Here is a 14,087-nt window from a genome sequence, read left to right as displayed (position 1 = left end):
ATCGTTCAGCTTCCAAGAGGCTCGAAAATTCATATTCCACTTCATATGGTGAGAGAGACTGAGAGAAAGCTGAGTAGGGCATGCCATATAACACTATTGATGGTGGCAATATGGCACACTGCCAAATTCCCCAGTCGCTTTTGCCCATAAGATTGGCCCATGGTGACAGAGAGAGGTGTTAGCAAAACCACCTAAAAACTTTACTTATCAATGATAATGAAAGTACAACCCTCTGCCTATTTGCTCTTAAGTAAGTTCCACTTTGGCTCAGTGGGACTTATTCTCTAGTTAATTGTGTTTAGGATGGACTGCATATTAAAAAGGAGTTTTGCAAATTCCACTCACGTAGCAATGTGGCATTTTCTCTTAACCCCATTCACCCACCCAACAATAATCACAGACCCCAATCTAAACAGAAACCATTGATATTATAAATGGGCGTTTATTAAAGTCACTTCAATGCCATTTGTTAGGACACTTCCAATATTTTTACAATGTACTTTGTCAATGTACAACATTGTACCAAAATTTTCTAATAAATAAATAACTTTGTACACAAAAGTAATACTTCCTCTTTCACAATGCCTCTCAGAAGCAGCAGATTCACATATTTAGTGGAAGTAACAATATTATTTAAACAGTTAACAGTATGCAAAAATACAATATTTTTCAAAATGTCAGCGTGGCAAGTGTGCTTTGCATTTCCGATGATGATACCTCCCCCCACCCTTGCATCTCTCTATCAACTTAGCCTTTGTCAGTCTACCTCTTCTTAGAAAACATATAACATATTCCCTTTCTGTACCACCAAGAGGGAAAATGCAGTCTGATTCCCACCTCCATTGGCTACTCTTTTCCTGACTAGCTACAAGTTGGCACTTCACATAATTAGCCACCTACCAGAAAGTGCAAGTGAATCTACCATCAGGAAGTGATAGAGACAGGTAGCTGGCTAAGTTATGCATTGCTTCAAAACGGCCAGCTTCAGCTAAAAAAGCAGATGGCAAAACTTGTCTCGAGACTTTTGTTTTTGTTACCTTTCTCCTTACACTCCTGGGTTTTGAGGGTCCTTGCTTGACAAACCCATCATGGGCTGGATGGGAAGTAGGACCTCTCTTATTGGAGGTGCAAAATAGCCAGATGTTTGCAGGCGCTACCCAGGCTTTAAGAGAGCATTCTGTGTGTGTGTCACTGGCTTTTCCATTTTGTGGAAAGCCCACAATACACACAAACCTATATATAGTAAAATACCCACAGGAGCCAGGCCTCAAACATCTAGTTGCTTCCTGTGGAGCTGCAGTAGAAGAGGGTAACCTAAGTAGAATGAAGCAACGTTAACACAGGGGTGAGGAGCAACTTGCATGTTAATCTGGCCTTGCAACGCCGCTTTCAATGGTATTTGTTGTTGAAAGATGCTGGTGAAAGAAAATAACGCAATGCCTTCTTTAGAACTGGGAACAATCTGAGCAAGGGAACACCAGAACCAATCGAAAGACTCTGTATGTTTAGAGCTAGCTGAAGCCCACACTTGTCTCCTGCCCCATAGACAGAATTGGGCCCAGAATCCTTACGTAAGCGTCTACAATAATCTAAATGGTCTTGCTTCCCACGTTTGCTCCTCTGAAACTGGCCTTCAAGTCATGGCTACGAATAATAAAAAAGAGAAAACACAAAATGTCATTCTGCCCCTCTCCGTCTTAAGTCACAACCTAAATGTAACTTTATATTAGCAGAGCCTGAACTACAGAACTTGGGGGCGGAGAGGAGAAATTTTATTCACCCAGGTGAATAAGCATCAGCAGCACTTCTACAGACAAAAAGAACACTATAAGTTTTAAGTAGAACTTTTTCCTGTGTGTTCACATTGTTTTTCTATGTTTACTTTTTAATAGTGCTTTAGGTAAATGACAGCTCTCAAAGCAGTGTTACTTTAAAAATGAAAGCAGTAGCCTAGTGTGGTTGCATCCTTTAAAAAAAAAATTAAATATGCCCTGGAGGACCTAAAAAAAGACGATTCAAAATTCAGAGAAGTTTCTTTAAAAGCAAAAAGAGCAACTAGCTAAAAAATCTAGAGTCAATCTAGAGAATCCAGAAAAAGAAAACCGGGTCTTTTGTGTGCAAACGGATTATTCTGTGTGTCAGATTACTGCGTAAGAAAGCAACCAGGCCTTTTGAAATATCCATAGACCGTGCTAAAATGCCAGAAGGAAAAAAAAATTGTAGCTTTCAGAGCAAAATATGGTCTGCCAATCAATCCTCTTCTTCCTTATGCTTGTTTTAATGATGTTCCACTAGTGCAGGCATAGGCAAACTCGGCCTTCCATATGTTTTGGGACTACAATTCCCATCATCCCTGACCACTGGTCCTGTTAGCTAGGGACGATGGGAGTTGCAGTCCCAAAAGATTTGGAGGGCAGTGTTTGCCTATGCCTGCACTAGTGCAATGAACAGTTCGCATTTAGATAGGCACACGAACGTTGCAATCCTGCAGAGGGGAAGGGCTGTAGCTTGGCGGCAGAGGATCTGCTTGGCTTATAAGAAGGTCGCACGTTCCATCCCTGGCATCTTCAGGTAGGGCTGGGAGTGACCCTTTTCTGAAGTGCTGGAAAGCCACTCCCAGTCAGTGTAAACAGGACTGAGCTAGGTCTGCCTCAAGTAGGAGGCAGCTGCTTACATTCCTCCAGGGCTGCGTGCATGCTAACATTTGTTTGAAGTCAATGGGATGTGTGTGTCTGTATCCCAGCATTTGCAACAGGAGCTAGGATGTAGCAAGAACTTGCAGCCCTCTTCTCCCTTCCCAAGCCCGATTGCGTGGCATGGGAACCGTGCCAAAGTACATCTGTTTAATAATGGTACCCACATTCTTGTCTTCCTTTTGTTTCAAGGAACATATTCTTCTTCAAATGTTCCCGAAGCACTTTTGCACCACCTCTGCCTAAGCAATGCTAAAGCAACAGAGCTCAGTTTAAAACATCCGAGGCAACAATCCTGCACGCTTACCTGGGAGCAAGCCCCACTGAACTCAGTAGGGCTCACTTCTGAGTAGACGACAGGATTGTGCTGTAAGTGCAATATTTCTAAGGGGATATTTGAACTAGCAAACCAATTCAGCACTTGCTATTAAAGGGGGGGGGGGGGAGATTTCACAAACAAGGTCTTGTTCCAGTAGGAAAAAATGTATGAGTCTGTTCTTTTTTCACCTAAGGCACCAGAATGATTGGGGAATTTAAAAAAACAACAACACAAAACAGAACACAGAAAGCTAACAGCAACCTTCTAAGTGAGAAAAACCTTGTATGTTGTCATTGTATAAGTTCACTCAGTTCCATCATGCACCAAGGAATAAAATAACATCTGTTAAAAGATATAATATAATATATATATATATATTTATATATTTAGATAGATTTTTATATATGAAAACTCTTATGTACAATTTTGTTATCAAATACTTTTCACTTTACACAAGAACCTTTTGCATTTCTGTGCTTTATAATGCAAGCCAGCGTGTGAGCCACGGATATTTCCAGGAAAGTTCTGACACTATGTACAAGCGGGTGTTGCGTTGATAAGACTTCGTTCCCCCACGCAAGCTTGCTTCTTATACCTCATCTTGTTTCCTGTCTTTCTTTCTTTTTTTCCCTATTCTTTGAGGAGTTATCAGTTCAGAACTTGAGGTAGAAGTAGCCTAGATAATTTCGTGCAAAGAAAGAAATTCTGTAGGTATATATATATATATATATAGATATATATATATATAGGATGCTCCGTTTTAATTTGCACATAGCAGTTTTCCTCAGTCTGTTGCAATCTTTTCAGTGGCTCAATTCGTGAAGGGAGTCGCGTGACCTTGGTAAGTGTCCATTGGAGAGAAGCGCCTGTTTGGCTTCGCTCTCTGATAGTGATAGTTCAGCAGTTCCTTTCAGATGCCTCAGTGAGCCTTCAGAAGGCAGTAGAAAGCCACAAGGCTCCAAAGGTTTCGCTAAAGGCTGTGAAGAACCTGCAAAAATAAAAAATAAAAATCCACTGTTAGCTCTCTTTCACACGTTCAGTACACGCACCAGCACATTTAGACCTAAACCAAACTTAATTAAAAAGTAATTTTAGTTACAAACGCCCGTAAGTCTCTAGTTTAGATTTTTTGCCTCCACGACTATTTGCATTTGTTGGGAGCCGTAAGCAGAGATTCAGCTTCATCTCTCGGCTTTCCCATGATGCAGGATGGTTTGCCAATTTAGAACATGCCCCACAATTCATTGCAAGTGTTTCTGGGAAGTGAGCTTCATTCCAGATTGTATGCAACACAAACACTGGTCACTAGACTCACTAAGGCCATCATCAGGTCAGAATGCACCCCAGGTTCTTTGGTGACGTTGCAGGGATGCAGCCATTGTCTTCTTATTTTAGGCACTTCTCTCCCGTGCCTCCCAACCAGCAATGTTCTGGATGCTCCTACACCCCGCAAGATTCCAAGCTACAAGACTAGAGTGTCCTGGTTATGTGTCATGCTATATTTCCACAAAAGGTCCTGTGGAAATATATTTGGGGCTGCTTGCCTGCTGGCCTGTGTGACTCCAGAACCCAAGTTCTGGAATGCGACTCTTAAGGGGATTGTTTGCAAGAGCAATATGGGCGTATAAGAATCAGGGCTAAAGAACCATGCCTGGCTTAGGAGCAAATATACCGTATTTTTCGCTCTATAAGACACACTTTTTCCCTCCTAAAAAGTAAGGGGAAATGTGTGTGTGTCTTATGGAGCGAATGCAGGCTGCGCAGCTATCCCAGAAGCCAGAACAGAAAGAAGGATCGTTGCTTTCGCTGCGCAGCGATCCCTGTTGCTGTTCTGGCTTCTGGGATTCAGAATATTTTTTTCCCTTGTTTTCCTGCTCCAAAAACTAGGTGCGTCTTATGGTCTGGTGCATCTTATGGAGCGAAAAATACGATGCATAGCATCCATTTTCCAAAACCTTAACAGGCAGATGCAATTTACTAGAGGAGGGATAGAGAACCTGTGGGCTTTCCAGATGTTGCTGGACACCAGCTCCCATCAATTCTGATTACTGGCCATGCTGACTAGGGCTGGAGTTCAACAACATCTGGAGGGCCACAGGTGTTCCCATCCCTTTACTGGAGCACCTGGAAAAGTATCAATAGAATGGTAAAATTGGAAGAGACAATGAGGGTCATCTGGCCCAACCCCATGTAATGGAGGAATCTTTCTTCCCAACGTGGGCTTGAACCCACGACCCTGAGATGCCAAGAGTCTCATGCTCTACTGGCTGTAGTAGCAGGCATGTCAAAGAGATTAAAACACGCACGCACCTTTGCTGTCCGGCTGAGGCGGTGTGGCTGGGCTAGCAGCTGGCATCCTGTCGTGATTACTGGGGTAGATGGTACTGCTGCCATCTGATTTTCTGCTGCTTGCGCTCCCGTTGCACTTTAGAGGACCTTGACGGTTAGCAGCAGGTATGCTGTCCTGCCTGCTGGACTCTTTGCTTTTGGAAGCATTTGGAGGCACAGTCTCTGTAGGCAGAGGGCCATAATCTGGATCCTTGGGGTAAATGGTGACGCTCATGCTGTCAGTGCTCCCGCTGCAATCAGTACACACAACTGGCAAGCTGTAGCCTGGAGGGAGAAAAGGCAGGTTATTATTGTTATTGGAATTTGGGGGCAATGATACTTCAGACAGAATACAGTGGTACCTCAGGTTACATACGCTTCAGGTTACAGACTCCGCTAACCCAGAAATAGTGCTTCAGGTTAAGAACTTTGCTTCAGGATGAGAACAGAAATCGGGCTCCGGCGGCATGGCGGCAGCAGGAGGCCCCATTAGCTAAAGTGGTGCTTCAGGTTAAGAACAGTTTCAGGTTAAGTACGGACCTCCGAAACGAATTAAGTACTTAACCTGAGGTACCACTGTAGGCAATGGTAGCTTCATTGACTGACTTGTCTTATTATATGCTCTTTCGTTCCTCACCATAGCTAGGATTAGGCATATGCTGTAATTCTGAAAGCTAAGCTTCTTAGGATGCTGAATTATTTTAAACAAAAAGCAAGCCTCTGCCCCTCATGATGGCAAATGCTATGAAGCTACTGCTCTAGTGAAATATCAGAAGCCGGGGGAGTTATTGAGTAAAATTCGCACAGGTCAAACACGGGATCACAATACTCTGAACAGTTTCTTGCCTCTCCTTTTGAATTACAAAGAATAAGCCACGTGTTGCACTTAATTTTCAAAACGGTGCACGTCACAGAACCCAGCTTTTTGTGAAGCGGGATTTGGGTGGCCTTAATGCTAATGCATCATCTCCATCACAGCACAAGAAAGGAAATAAATAGATGCTGATTCAGGAACTTGGTTCTCTGATGGTCAGATAAAAAACAGTAGAGGAAGGGCATGATGTGAAGCAGGAAAACACCAGTCCTCCACCTGCCTGCTGCTTTTCAACTGCTACTCTTCTTTTGCTGATCCCCCCCCCCCAGGGGGAATTAAATATATGTGTTCAGAAGGGAAGGGACTGCAAGAGGGGAAACTGGTATGCAGGACATTAAGCACCTTGCCTCCTACCCACAACGTCTCTGCTCATTTCTGCCATTTTGCTGCTCTTTGCCAATATATAATGCATGTTTACATTTTTATTTGTTTGCAATTCAACTGTGACCTATTAATTGGGTAGACAATCACGGGCCAATACAACCTTGTGTGCTGTTGAGGACAGCAAACTTGAGAATTACACATAAAGAGTTCAGCACAGCCCAAAAGCTGATTATCCTTGCCAAGGAGAAGTGAGTCAATAAAAGGTATTATTGAACCATTACAGCCTTTATAGAGATTCCCTCATGCCACTGTCACTGAGAGGGGCAGGGCCCACGTATAGGCATGAGGAATAATCTTATATAGCTCCTTACTCATTTTGGTGAGTAACTCCCTAAACAATACATGCTCTCTAGATTCTACCCAGCTTTCAGGTGGCACGAAAATCTAGTTGGAAACCAGGAAAGGTGGGATTTTAAACGAAGTGTGTATATAACTGTTTCAATAAATATAAAATAAAATAAAAATCTCTGAATGTCTGAGAAAAGGCTGCTTTGATGTGCTCGTGGTCTTTATTAAAGTGAATTTTCCAAAATGCTTTCGCAGATTAATAGGTTCCATACCTGTCTTATCTGCGACGAGTGCCCTGTCAGCTATATCGTCTCCTTTCCAAACTTCTTTACTGTATCCTAAGCAGAGCTTTGGCTGTCGGTAAACAGGGTGAGAATCGACTTCTGTATCTCGCGCTGCATCGGTCTGGCAAACCCCTGCAACAAAATGACAAAGTGACCAGATGTACAAATGTTTGCAGATAAGAAAGACATTAGCTGTCCGAATCTATGGAATGAGAAAACCAGAGGTCTACAAAACCGGAAAGGTCAGTTTGGTGCTGAAACATTTCCATGCACACACAGTGAAAGCTAGTGTAGCCGGGAACATCTGCTGAGGAAGTCATGGTTTGGTCATCTTTTATCTGTAAGCTGAATTATATGTTTATAAAAGTTATAGGAGCTCTTCTATGTCTATACTATTACTAATGAAGCATGTTTTATGTGCTCCAACAGTTCTTCATGTAGAAAAGTAGCAGTTTTGAGAAAGGTTTTAAGCCTAGCTCTGCCCTTGATACGTCAGCTAGTTCTCTATGTGCAGGAATATTTGTCTTAAGAGAACACCCAAAAATTCACCCCCCAACTTTCAGACTGAAATGGGACAGTCCAGGAAGGACTTGACTATGTAATTTCAGTGAATGCGCAGATAGTCCCTTAAAACTATAATTCTATACCCATTTGCCTGAGATTAAATTCAATTAAACTCAGTGGGCTAAGTGGACAGACATATATCATAGGGATGGCAAACTTTTTGCCCTCCAAAAGTGCAGCTCCCATCAGCCTCAGTCAGCATGGCCAATGGTCAGGGATGATGGAAGCCATAATCCAGCAAATACTTGTAGGGCCTCCCATCCTTGATGTATAGGATTGCTATGTAAGAGAAGCAAAAGGAGTACAGTGTTGCCAGACAGCAGAGTTCCTCCCATACCATTGCTCTGTATGTGTCCATTGGGCTGTTGGCCATTTTCCACCCTGGCCACCGCTTCTTGCCGTTCTGAAAGTGTCCCTTGGGAGGACAGATAGCTTGGCACATCAGGTGGCACAATGGTTTCATCTGGAAATACAGGGAAAGGAGACAAAAGCGAAGGGCCAGCGTTAGAGCACAAGATTGGCGTTGAAACTAGGGAAAAGACTAGATCTGGAAACTGTGCACTTGGTTACACTCCATCTTAGAACCAGGCTATTCAGGAGCCATCTGATCAAGTTTGGGAGACTACATAGGAGGACTTATTTTGCTCTTTGAATGAAAATTTGCCCTTGGTCCTCTTTAGAGATTTAGCATCTGCAGAGAACAGTATTCTGGAAACATATCTGCTACCTGGTGCTCCTCCAAACCACTTTTTTGCTCCTGTTAAATCTTCCAGCTGTTCTCTGACTGAACAGATTCTAACATTTCATCACAGGGAATATCTCCAAGCTCCTCAGCCCATTTTTTTTTTACTCAGCAATATCAACACAAGTTATGTATATGAAACTTGTTCTGTTTTCAGGCATCCCATAGACATCTGACTAGCCATTGCTGGGAAAAGGATGCTGGTCTGGCGATGCCTTTGGTCTGATTCAGTAAGAGTCTCATGTTCTTAAGTCACTGAGATATTCCCGCTACTTTAGTTCAAAAGAGGGCATGCAGTTAGCTTTACCTGCTGGCTCAGTCATGGCCCACAAAAACAGCTGACGAGCACTCAGCGAATATGTCAGAGAACAAGATGTGTCTCCCTTCAAAACCTAGCAGGCCGCCTTATGCGGGGATCGTGTTTCAAGAGCTGGAGCCAAAAAGTTTTATTACAGATCATGCAGCCAGCAACTTATTTCTGCTGATTTTATTCTAGAGTGTACCAACACAGTTCTAAAATATGCGTCGTGTGTCATTGTTTCTCAAGTGGTTCCTGGATGGTGCAGCCTTCGCTTCTGAGAAGCACCTCCCTTTCGGTTGACAGGCATGGCCTCCAGGAAGAGCTCCCAGAAGGGCCCTGCCCGGCTAGCTGACAGCAACTTTCTGGCAGTGCTTGTATCTGAGTTGTTGCAACACTGCTTTTGAGTTTTCGCTTGAGCAGCTTGTTACCTTGGTACTATTTCAGGCAGGAACTCGACCGCAGCTGCAGATGTGCCCCAACTCCAAAAAGCTGGAGGATAAGAACTTTCTTATGTTTTATCGTTCGCGTTTGCTTTTTTGCATTTAGGATGCTAATTTTTGTTGGGTGTGCCACCCAGAAACCCAACAGGACTAAGGGAAGTCTGTGCGTGTTTTAATAAATAAATAAACAAACTGGGTGTTCTGGAGGAGAGACAGACACCCAAGAACCTTTAGGGAAATGCTGGGCGTTTAGCCAAACGACAGGTAAAAAAGTAAAAAAATGCTGGCAGTACAAGGGGCTACGTTCTGGGTTTGCAAAATTCCTGGGCAGTACGAAGAGGCGCGAGAACCAGGACCCTGCCTGTAAACCATGCATACAGTGAACAATTCCACTTGGGATACCTGAAAGCACTCTCTGTATCTGCAGTAAAGTAAGCCAGCTATGAATGCTGGTTACACGAGGGGGGGGTGCTTCAAAAACTAGCCCCTTTTGATGTGTTTCTGGTTACCCAAAAAAAGACTCTGGGCCCACCTGTGTTTGTGACACTGTATTCTTCGCTTTTCTTCCTGGTTTGATAGATGATGCACACCCAAACCAGGGACGTCAGCACAATGCTGCAGACCACAGCAATGATGATGATCCCAACGGTGGTGCCGTCTTTTCGGCAGCCGAGCAAGGGCAGCACGCTCACTTGGCTGTGCGCCCGTTCGGTCCCAACAGTGTTCGATATCTCACAGGTGTATTTCCCGGCATCTTCCATCACAACGTTCCGGACGATAAGCAGCTGTTTGCCTGGGGTAAAGTGATGCCTTTCAGTGACCAGCAGAGACTGATCGCCCTTCAGCCATGTAATGCGTGGAGGTGGACTTCCTGTCGCTTTGCACTGCAGGACCACAGTTTCGCCCACAGATACAACACGATCTTCCAGTGGGTGAACCAAGCTTGGAGTCTCTGTAAGGATCCAGAGAGAGAGATGTCAAGCCTACAGAAAATTCATGCTACGGGCTAAGCCTCTTGACTTCAACAGCACAGTTATGAAACGAAGGCTTTGGACGACACAGTGTTTCTTTAAGAAACCTGAACTCGCTCAGTTCTGTGCTGCCTTCCTGCCTTTCCTTGCAACAAATAGTAACGGCTGAGGTATACCTCTCAATATACTCTCCATGGTAAGGAAAGAGAGTTTCCATTTCCCCCCAATAAATATTCAGCTACAGGTGTATGTGTGCACATCTAAGTGTATGCCAACATGACAGATTCAAAAAGGCTGCAATAATAGCGCCACAACTCTCTTCCCACCTAGCTCCAAAAGAAAAGCAAGGTACGATACTATAAATCAGACAGGTTACAAGCCTAACAACAGGGAATTGGCAGTGATATAGCAGCAGAAACGTCCGAGACTTCTGGTATTGTAACTTTCGGGCTTCTGGTGTATTGATACATGTCTCCAAGGTTCTATATTCCAAGGAAACCAAACTTGTTTTCTGATAAATACTGTCCAAAACTCCCAGGCCTCAGCCTACAAATTCTTATAACCCTTCCTTATCATCCTCTGCCCATCCCAAACAGAAATAACTTGGGTCCTCTCTGCTGTCGCTATCTACACCCATCCATTATTGACAGTGGTGTCTTAAAACACCACAACTTTGAACTTTCTAAAGGGACATCAGTATAAAATTAATGCATCTGCAACGAATGGCGCAGACTTCCCCTCCCAAAGGAAGCAAATTTCCTTACCTAGCACAGTCAGGGTAGCATTTGCTGACACAGAACCAGCAGAATTCTGAGCAGTGCAGCTGTACATCCCCATATCCTCTATCTTCACGTCCGTGATGAAGAAGACATCATCGTCAGGCATGACGTGCATCCGGCGCTCACGAGCTGCAGGGAAGTCAGTGCCTCCATCTTTCTGCCAAGCAATCTGTGGGGTTGGGTGGCCTTCGGCAGCGCATTCCAACCGGGCTGTTGTCCCTGTCCGGGCTGCAATGTCATGGGGAGTTTTGAGGAACGATGGCAACACTGTGAGAGACAAGGAGAATTGAGAGTAGCAAAGATTCTTGAAGAACAGCAGCCATCATGCCTCCAGTGTTAGAATTTAAAATCTATCCAGCGTCATCATTGGCATCTGTCCGTCTCGAGAGACAATGGAGTGTGCCTCCAGGAATGCAGTCAAAGCACCCTGTTAGCAGTGCCAAAGCGACCTCCCTGGGGCGCAAGCAGTGTGTATGGTGGTCCTAGGCTGCCCAGGTGCCCAAACCACCCTCTCAACGTCGCTGGTGTAATCCAAAGGAAAGCGGAGCAACAGGTTTGGCACCAGCTTGGCTGCAGGAGTTGCCGGAAGGAGGCGTAAAAGGCGCCATCCAACCACCTTAGGGCCTTCACTCTGGATTTGTGTAGGGTTTGCCTTTTCTTTCCCCCAAAATATCCTGTAAGGCAGTGGAGGTTTAGGATCAGAGTTTTCCTTCTAGATAGGCTACCTTCCCAGGATGGTAAGCCCCGCCTACCCCTCTCCAGCATGTGCAGAAACCACCACCTTGACGGTGGCACCCACTATTGGTCTCATCTGCACAATTCGCCGGAGCCTGTCTTTGCATGCAGGGGAAGTCCCTAACTCACTGTGAGGGTTTGGGACCCATCGGCTACCCTCACTTGGTTTAGCTGGCCAGTCAAAACTGCTCCTGGGATGTGGCTGCTGTTGCATGCTGACAACTTCTAGGAGTCACGGGTAAGAGCTGAGTGCAGGGTGGGGACCAAAGGTGAACAAACTACCTCCAAAAGTAATATGACATGTAATACTATCATGCGTCAGGGAAGGGTGCAAACTGTGGTTTATAGAAGCATCCTGATGCATTCTGAGTTGTTGCTCTTCTTCAGGGCATTAGTTTTTTAAACACAGGCTGACCTGCCCTTTGGGCATGTGTGCTCTTCCTCTTTTGGTCACCGTGCGTTAAAATTAATCTCCAAAATTTTAGATGGTTATGTGATTTTAGCCCTAGCTATGAAACTCCTGCCAACATAGCAGTTTGAAAGCACGTCAAAATGCAAGTAGATAAATAGGTACCACTCCGGCGGGAAGGTAAACGGCGTTTCCATGCGCTGCTCTGCTTCGCTAGAAGCGGCTTAGTCATGCTGGCCACATGACCCGGAAGCTGTACGCCGGCTCCCTCGGCCAATAAAGCGAGATGAGCGCCGCAACCCCAGAGTCGGCCACGACTGGACCTAATGGTCAGGGGTCCCTTTACCTTATGAAATTCTTACCATTCACTGTGAGCTGAGCTTTGTGAGAATAGGTAGAACCAAAATGATTGGTGATGATGCACTGGTAGCACCCCTTGTGGTTGAAAGAGACATGCCGCAGATGCAGAATGGTGGTGAACCACACCACACCATCTCTGGTCCGGACATGGGCAAAGTTCTCCATCTCGGCATGGTGCAGAATTTCGTTGTCCTTCTTCCAAGCAAAGGTCATGGGGGAACTACTGCTGCTGACTGCCGAGCAGGTGAAGCGGATGCTCTTGCCAAGAACAGCCATTGTAGTTTCCGGCTCAACGATAATTTTGGGCTTGGGGAAATCCTCTAAGAAAAGAAAACAGAATGCCAAAGCATTTTCGGTTTAGAAAGATGCCGTGGCCATGGGGCATTCAAATCTCAACACCTTCCCAAGGCGTTAAGTTTTCCTATGTGGAAGAGCGCTAAGAAAAGTGGCTGTTCATCCAATTCCTGGCCGTGCAATTCAAATGCAGCAAAATGCTCAATACCTACACATAATACGAGCCTGGGCGGTTGCCTGTTGAGTGTTTTCCCATTGTAGCCTCATTTTACCGTAAGTATAAGCTGAACAATTCTCGGGTTTACGGAAACGTGTGATTGCCTGTTTGCAAAAATGAAGCAATAGGTAGCACCCAAAATACCAGAAGGAATACCAAAGCAAATCTTCCGAATTTAGGGCTGGTGCATGGAATAACCTGGCGTGTGCTAGATATAATACCAAATGGGAGACATATGGCAAAAAGGATTGCCATCAATCCTTTGGGTGAAAGGAGAAACCAGTGCTTTCTACTGACTTACAACTGAACCATCTGGCCTATTTATTTTAGGAAGGGGGCGGAGAAATTCCAAGGTATGCAGATATATATATATATATATATATATATATATATATATGCGTATGCACGCGCCACCTTATTTCCATCTTCCGTCAGCTGGTCCCTGAGAGATGCCCTCCAAGTGCTGCTACCACAGGCTGACAATGTTAATTTGTTAAGAGTTACAGCAACTGTTGCAATTAATGTCACCAGTGACAAGTGCTGACAGGCAGGATAGCATCCTGGCACAAAGACGTCGAAGGAACGGCAGATGTAGCTGGTTGTCACCCTTCCAAGGCAAAGAGGCTTCTGCTCTTGAGGCCTGACATTGAGGGCTATTTGGTTTAGCTGAGTTCCAAGCAGCTTAATTTATTAGTCACACAAAAGGCATCTCTGATTTCAATGTTGAACGTTTTCCCCCCACCCCAAAAAAAACCCAGCCATTACCAATGGAATGGAGAAACTCAATGGGCAGATTAAATCTGAATGGGATACAGTGGCGAAGAAAGAAAGAGGTTTGGAATGCCAACGTATTACATTATTAAAGGCAGCCTGAGAGCGATTCCGAAAGATGGAGAAAGCACATGGTACAGTTTTCCCCTTCCCAAACAGTAGGAGTGTGGACTCCAGCACCCTTCCAAATGTTGTTGGACTACCATCAACTCTAGCTAAGATAGCCAGCACTCAAGAATGATGGGTGTTCCAGTCCAATATCGATAGGAAAGGCTAGTTTCCCCACTCCAGCTGGATTACTTCAGATTACATTTTGTGGGGGGGAGGGGACAAT

General features: G+C 44.7%; 1 protein-coding gene across 1 annotated transcript in view; it reads right to left on the bottom strand.

Annotated features, from left to right (window-relative positions):
* Positions 1 to 426: 426 nt before the first annotated feature.
* LRIG1 (leucine rich repeats and immunoglobulin like domains 1) overlaps positions 427 to 14,087 on the bottom strand; it is a 122,910-nt gene continuing 109,249 nt past the window's right edge. The window contains exons 13-19 of the mRNA XM_028719454.2: positions 12,474 to 12,791; positions 10,953 to 11,234; positions 9,750 to 10,169; positions 8,072 to 8,197; positions 7,159 to 7,302; positions 5,323 to 5,625; positions 427 to 4,000 (exon numbers count right to left, since the gene is read on the bottom strand). Of these exons, the coding sequence (XP_028575287.2) occupies positions 3,816 to 4,000; positions 5,323 to 5,625; positions 7,159 to 7,302; positions 8,072 to 8,197; positions 9,750 to 10,169; positions 10,953 to 11,234; positions 12,474 to 12,791 (1,778 nt within the window). The 3' untranslated portion in view covers positions 427 to 3,815. The remainder of the gene's footprint in view (positions 4,001 to 5,322; positions 5,626 to 7,158; positions 7,303 to 8,071; positions 8,198 to 9,749; positions 10,170 to 10,952; positions 11,235 to 12,473; positions 12,792 to 14,087) is intronic.

Source organism: Podarcis muralis, chromosome 2 (assembly GCF_964188315.1).
Source record: "Podarcis muralis chromosome 2, rPodMur119.hap1.1, whole genome shotgun sequence".
In the NCBI taxonomy this organism is placed as follows: Eukaryota; Metazoa; Chordata; class Lepidosauria; order Squamata; family Lacertidae; genus Podarcis; species Podarcis muralis.
This window is presented reverse-complemented; position numbering and strand designations above follow the sequence as displayed.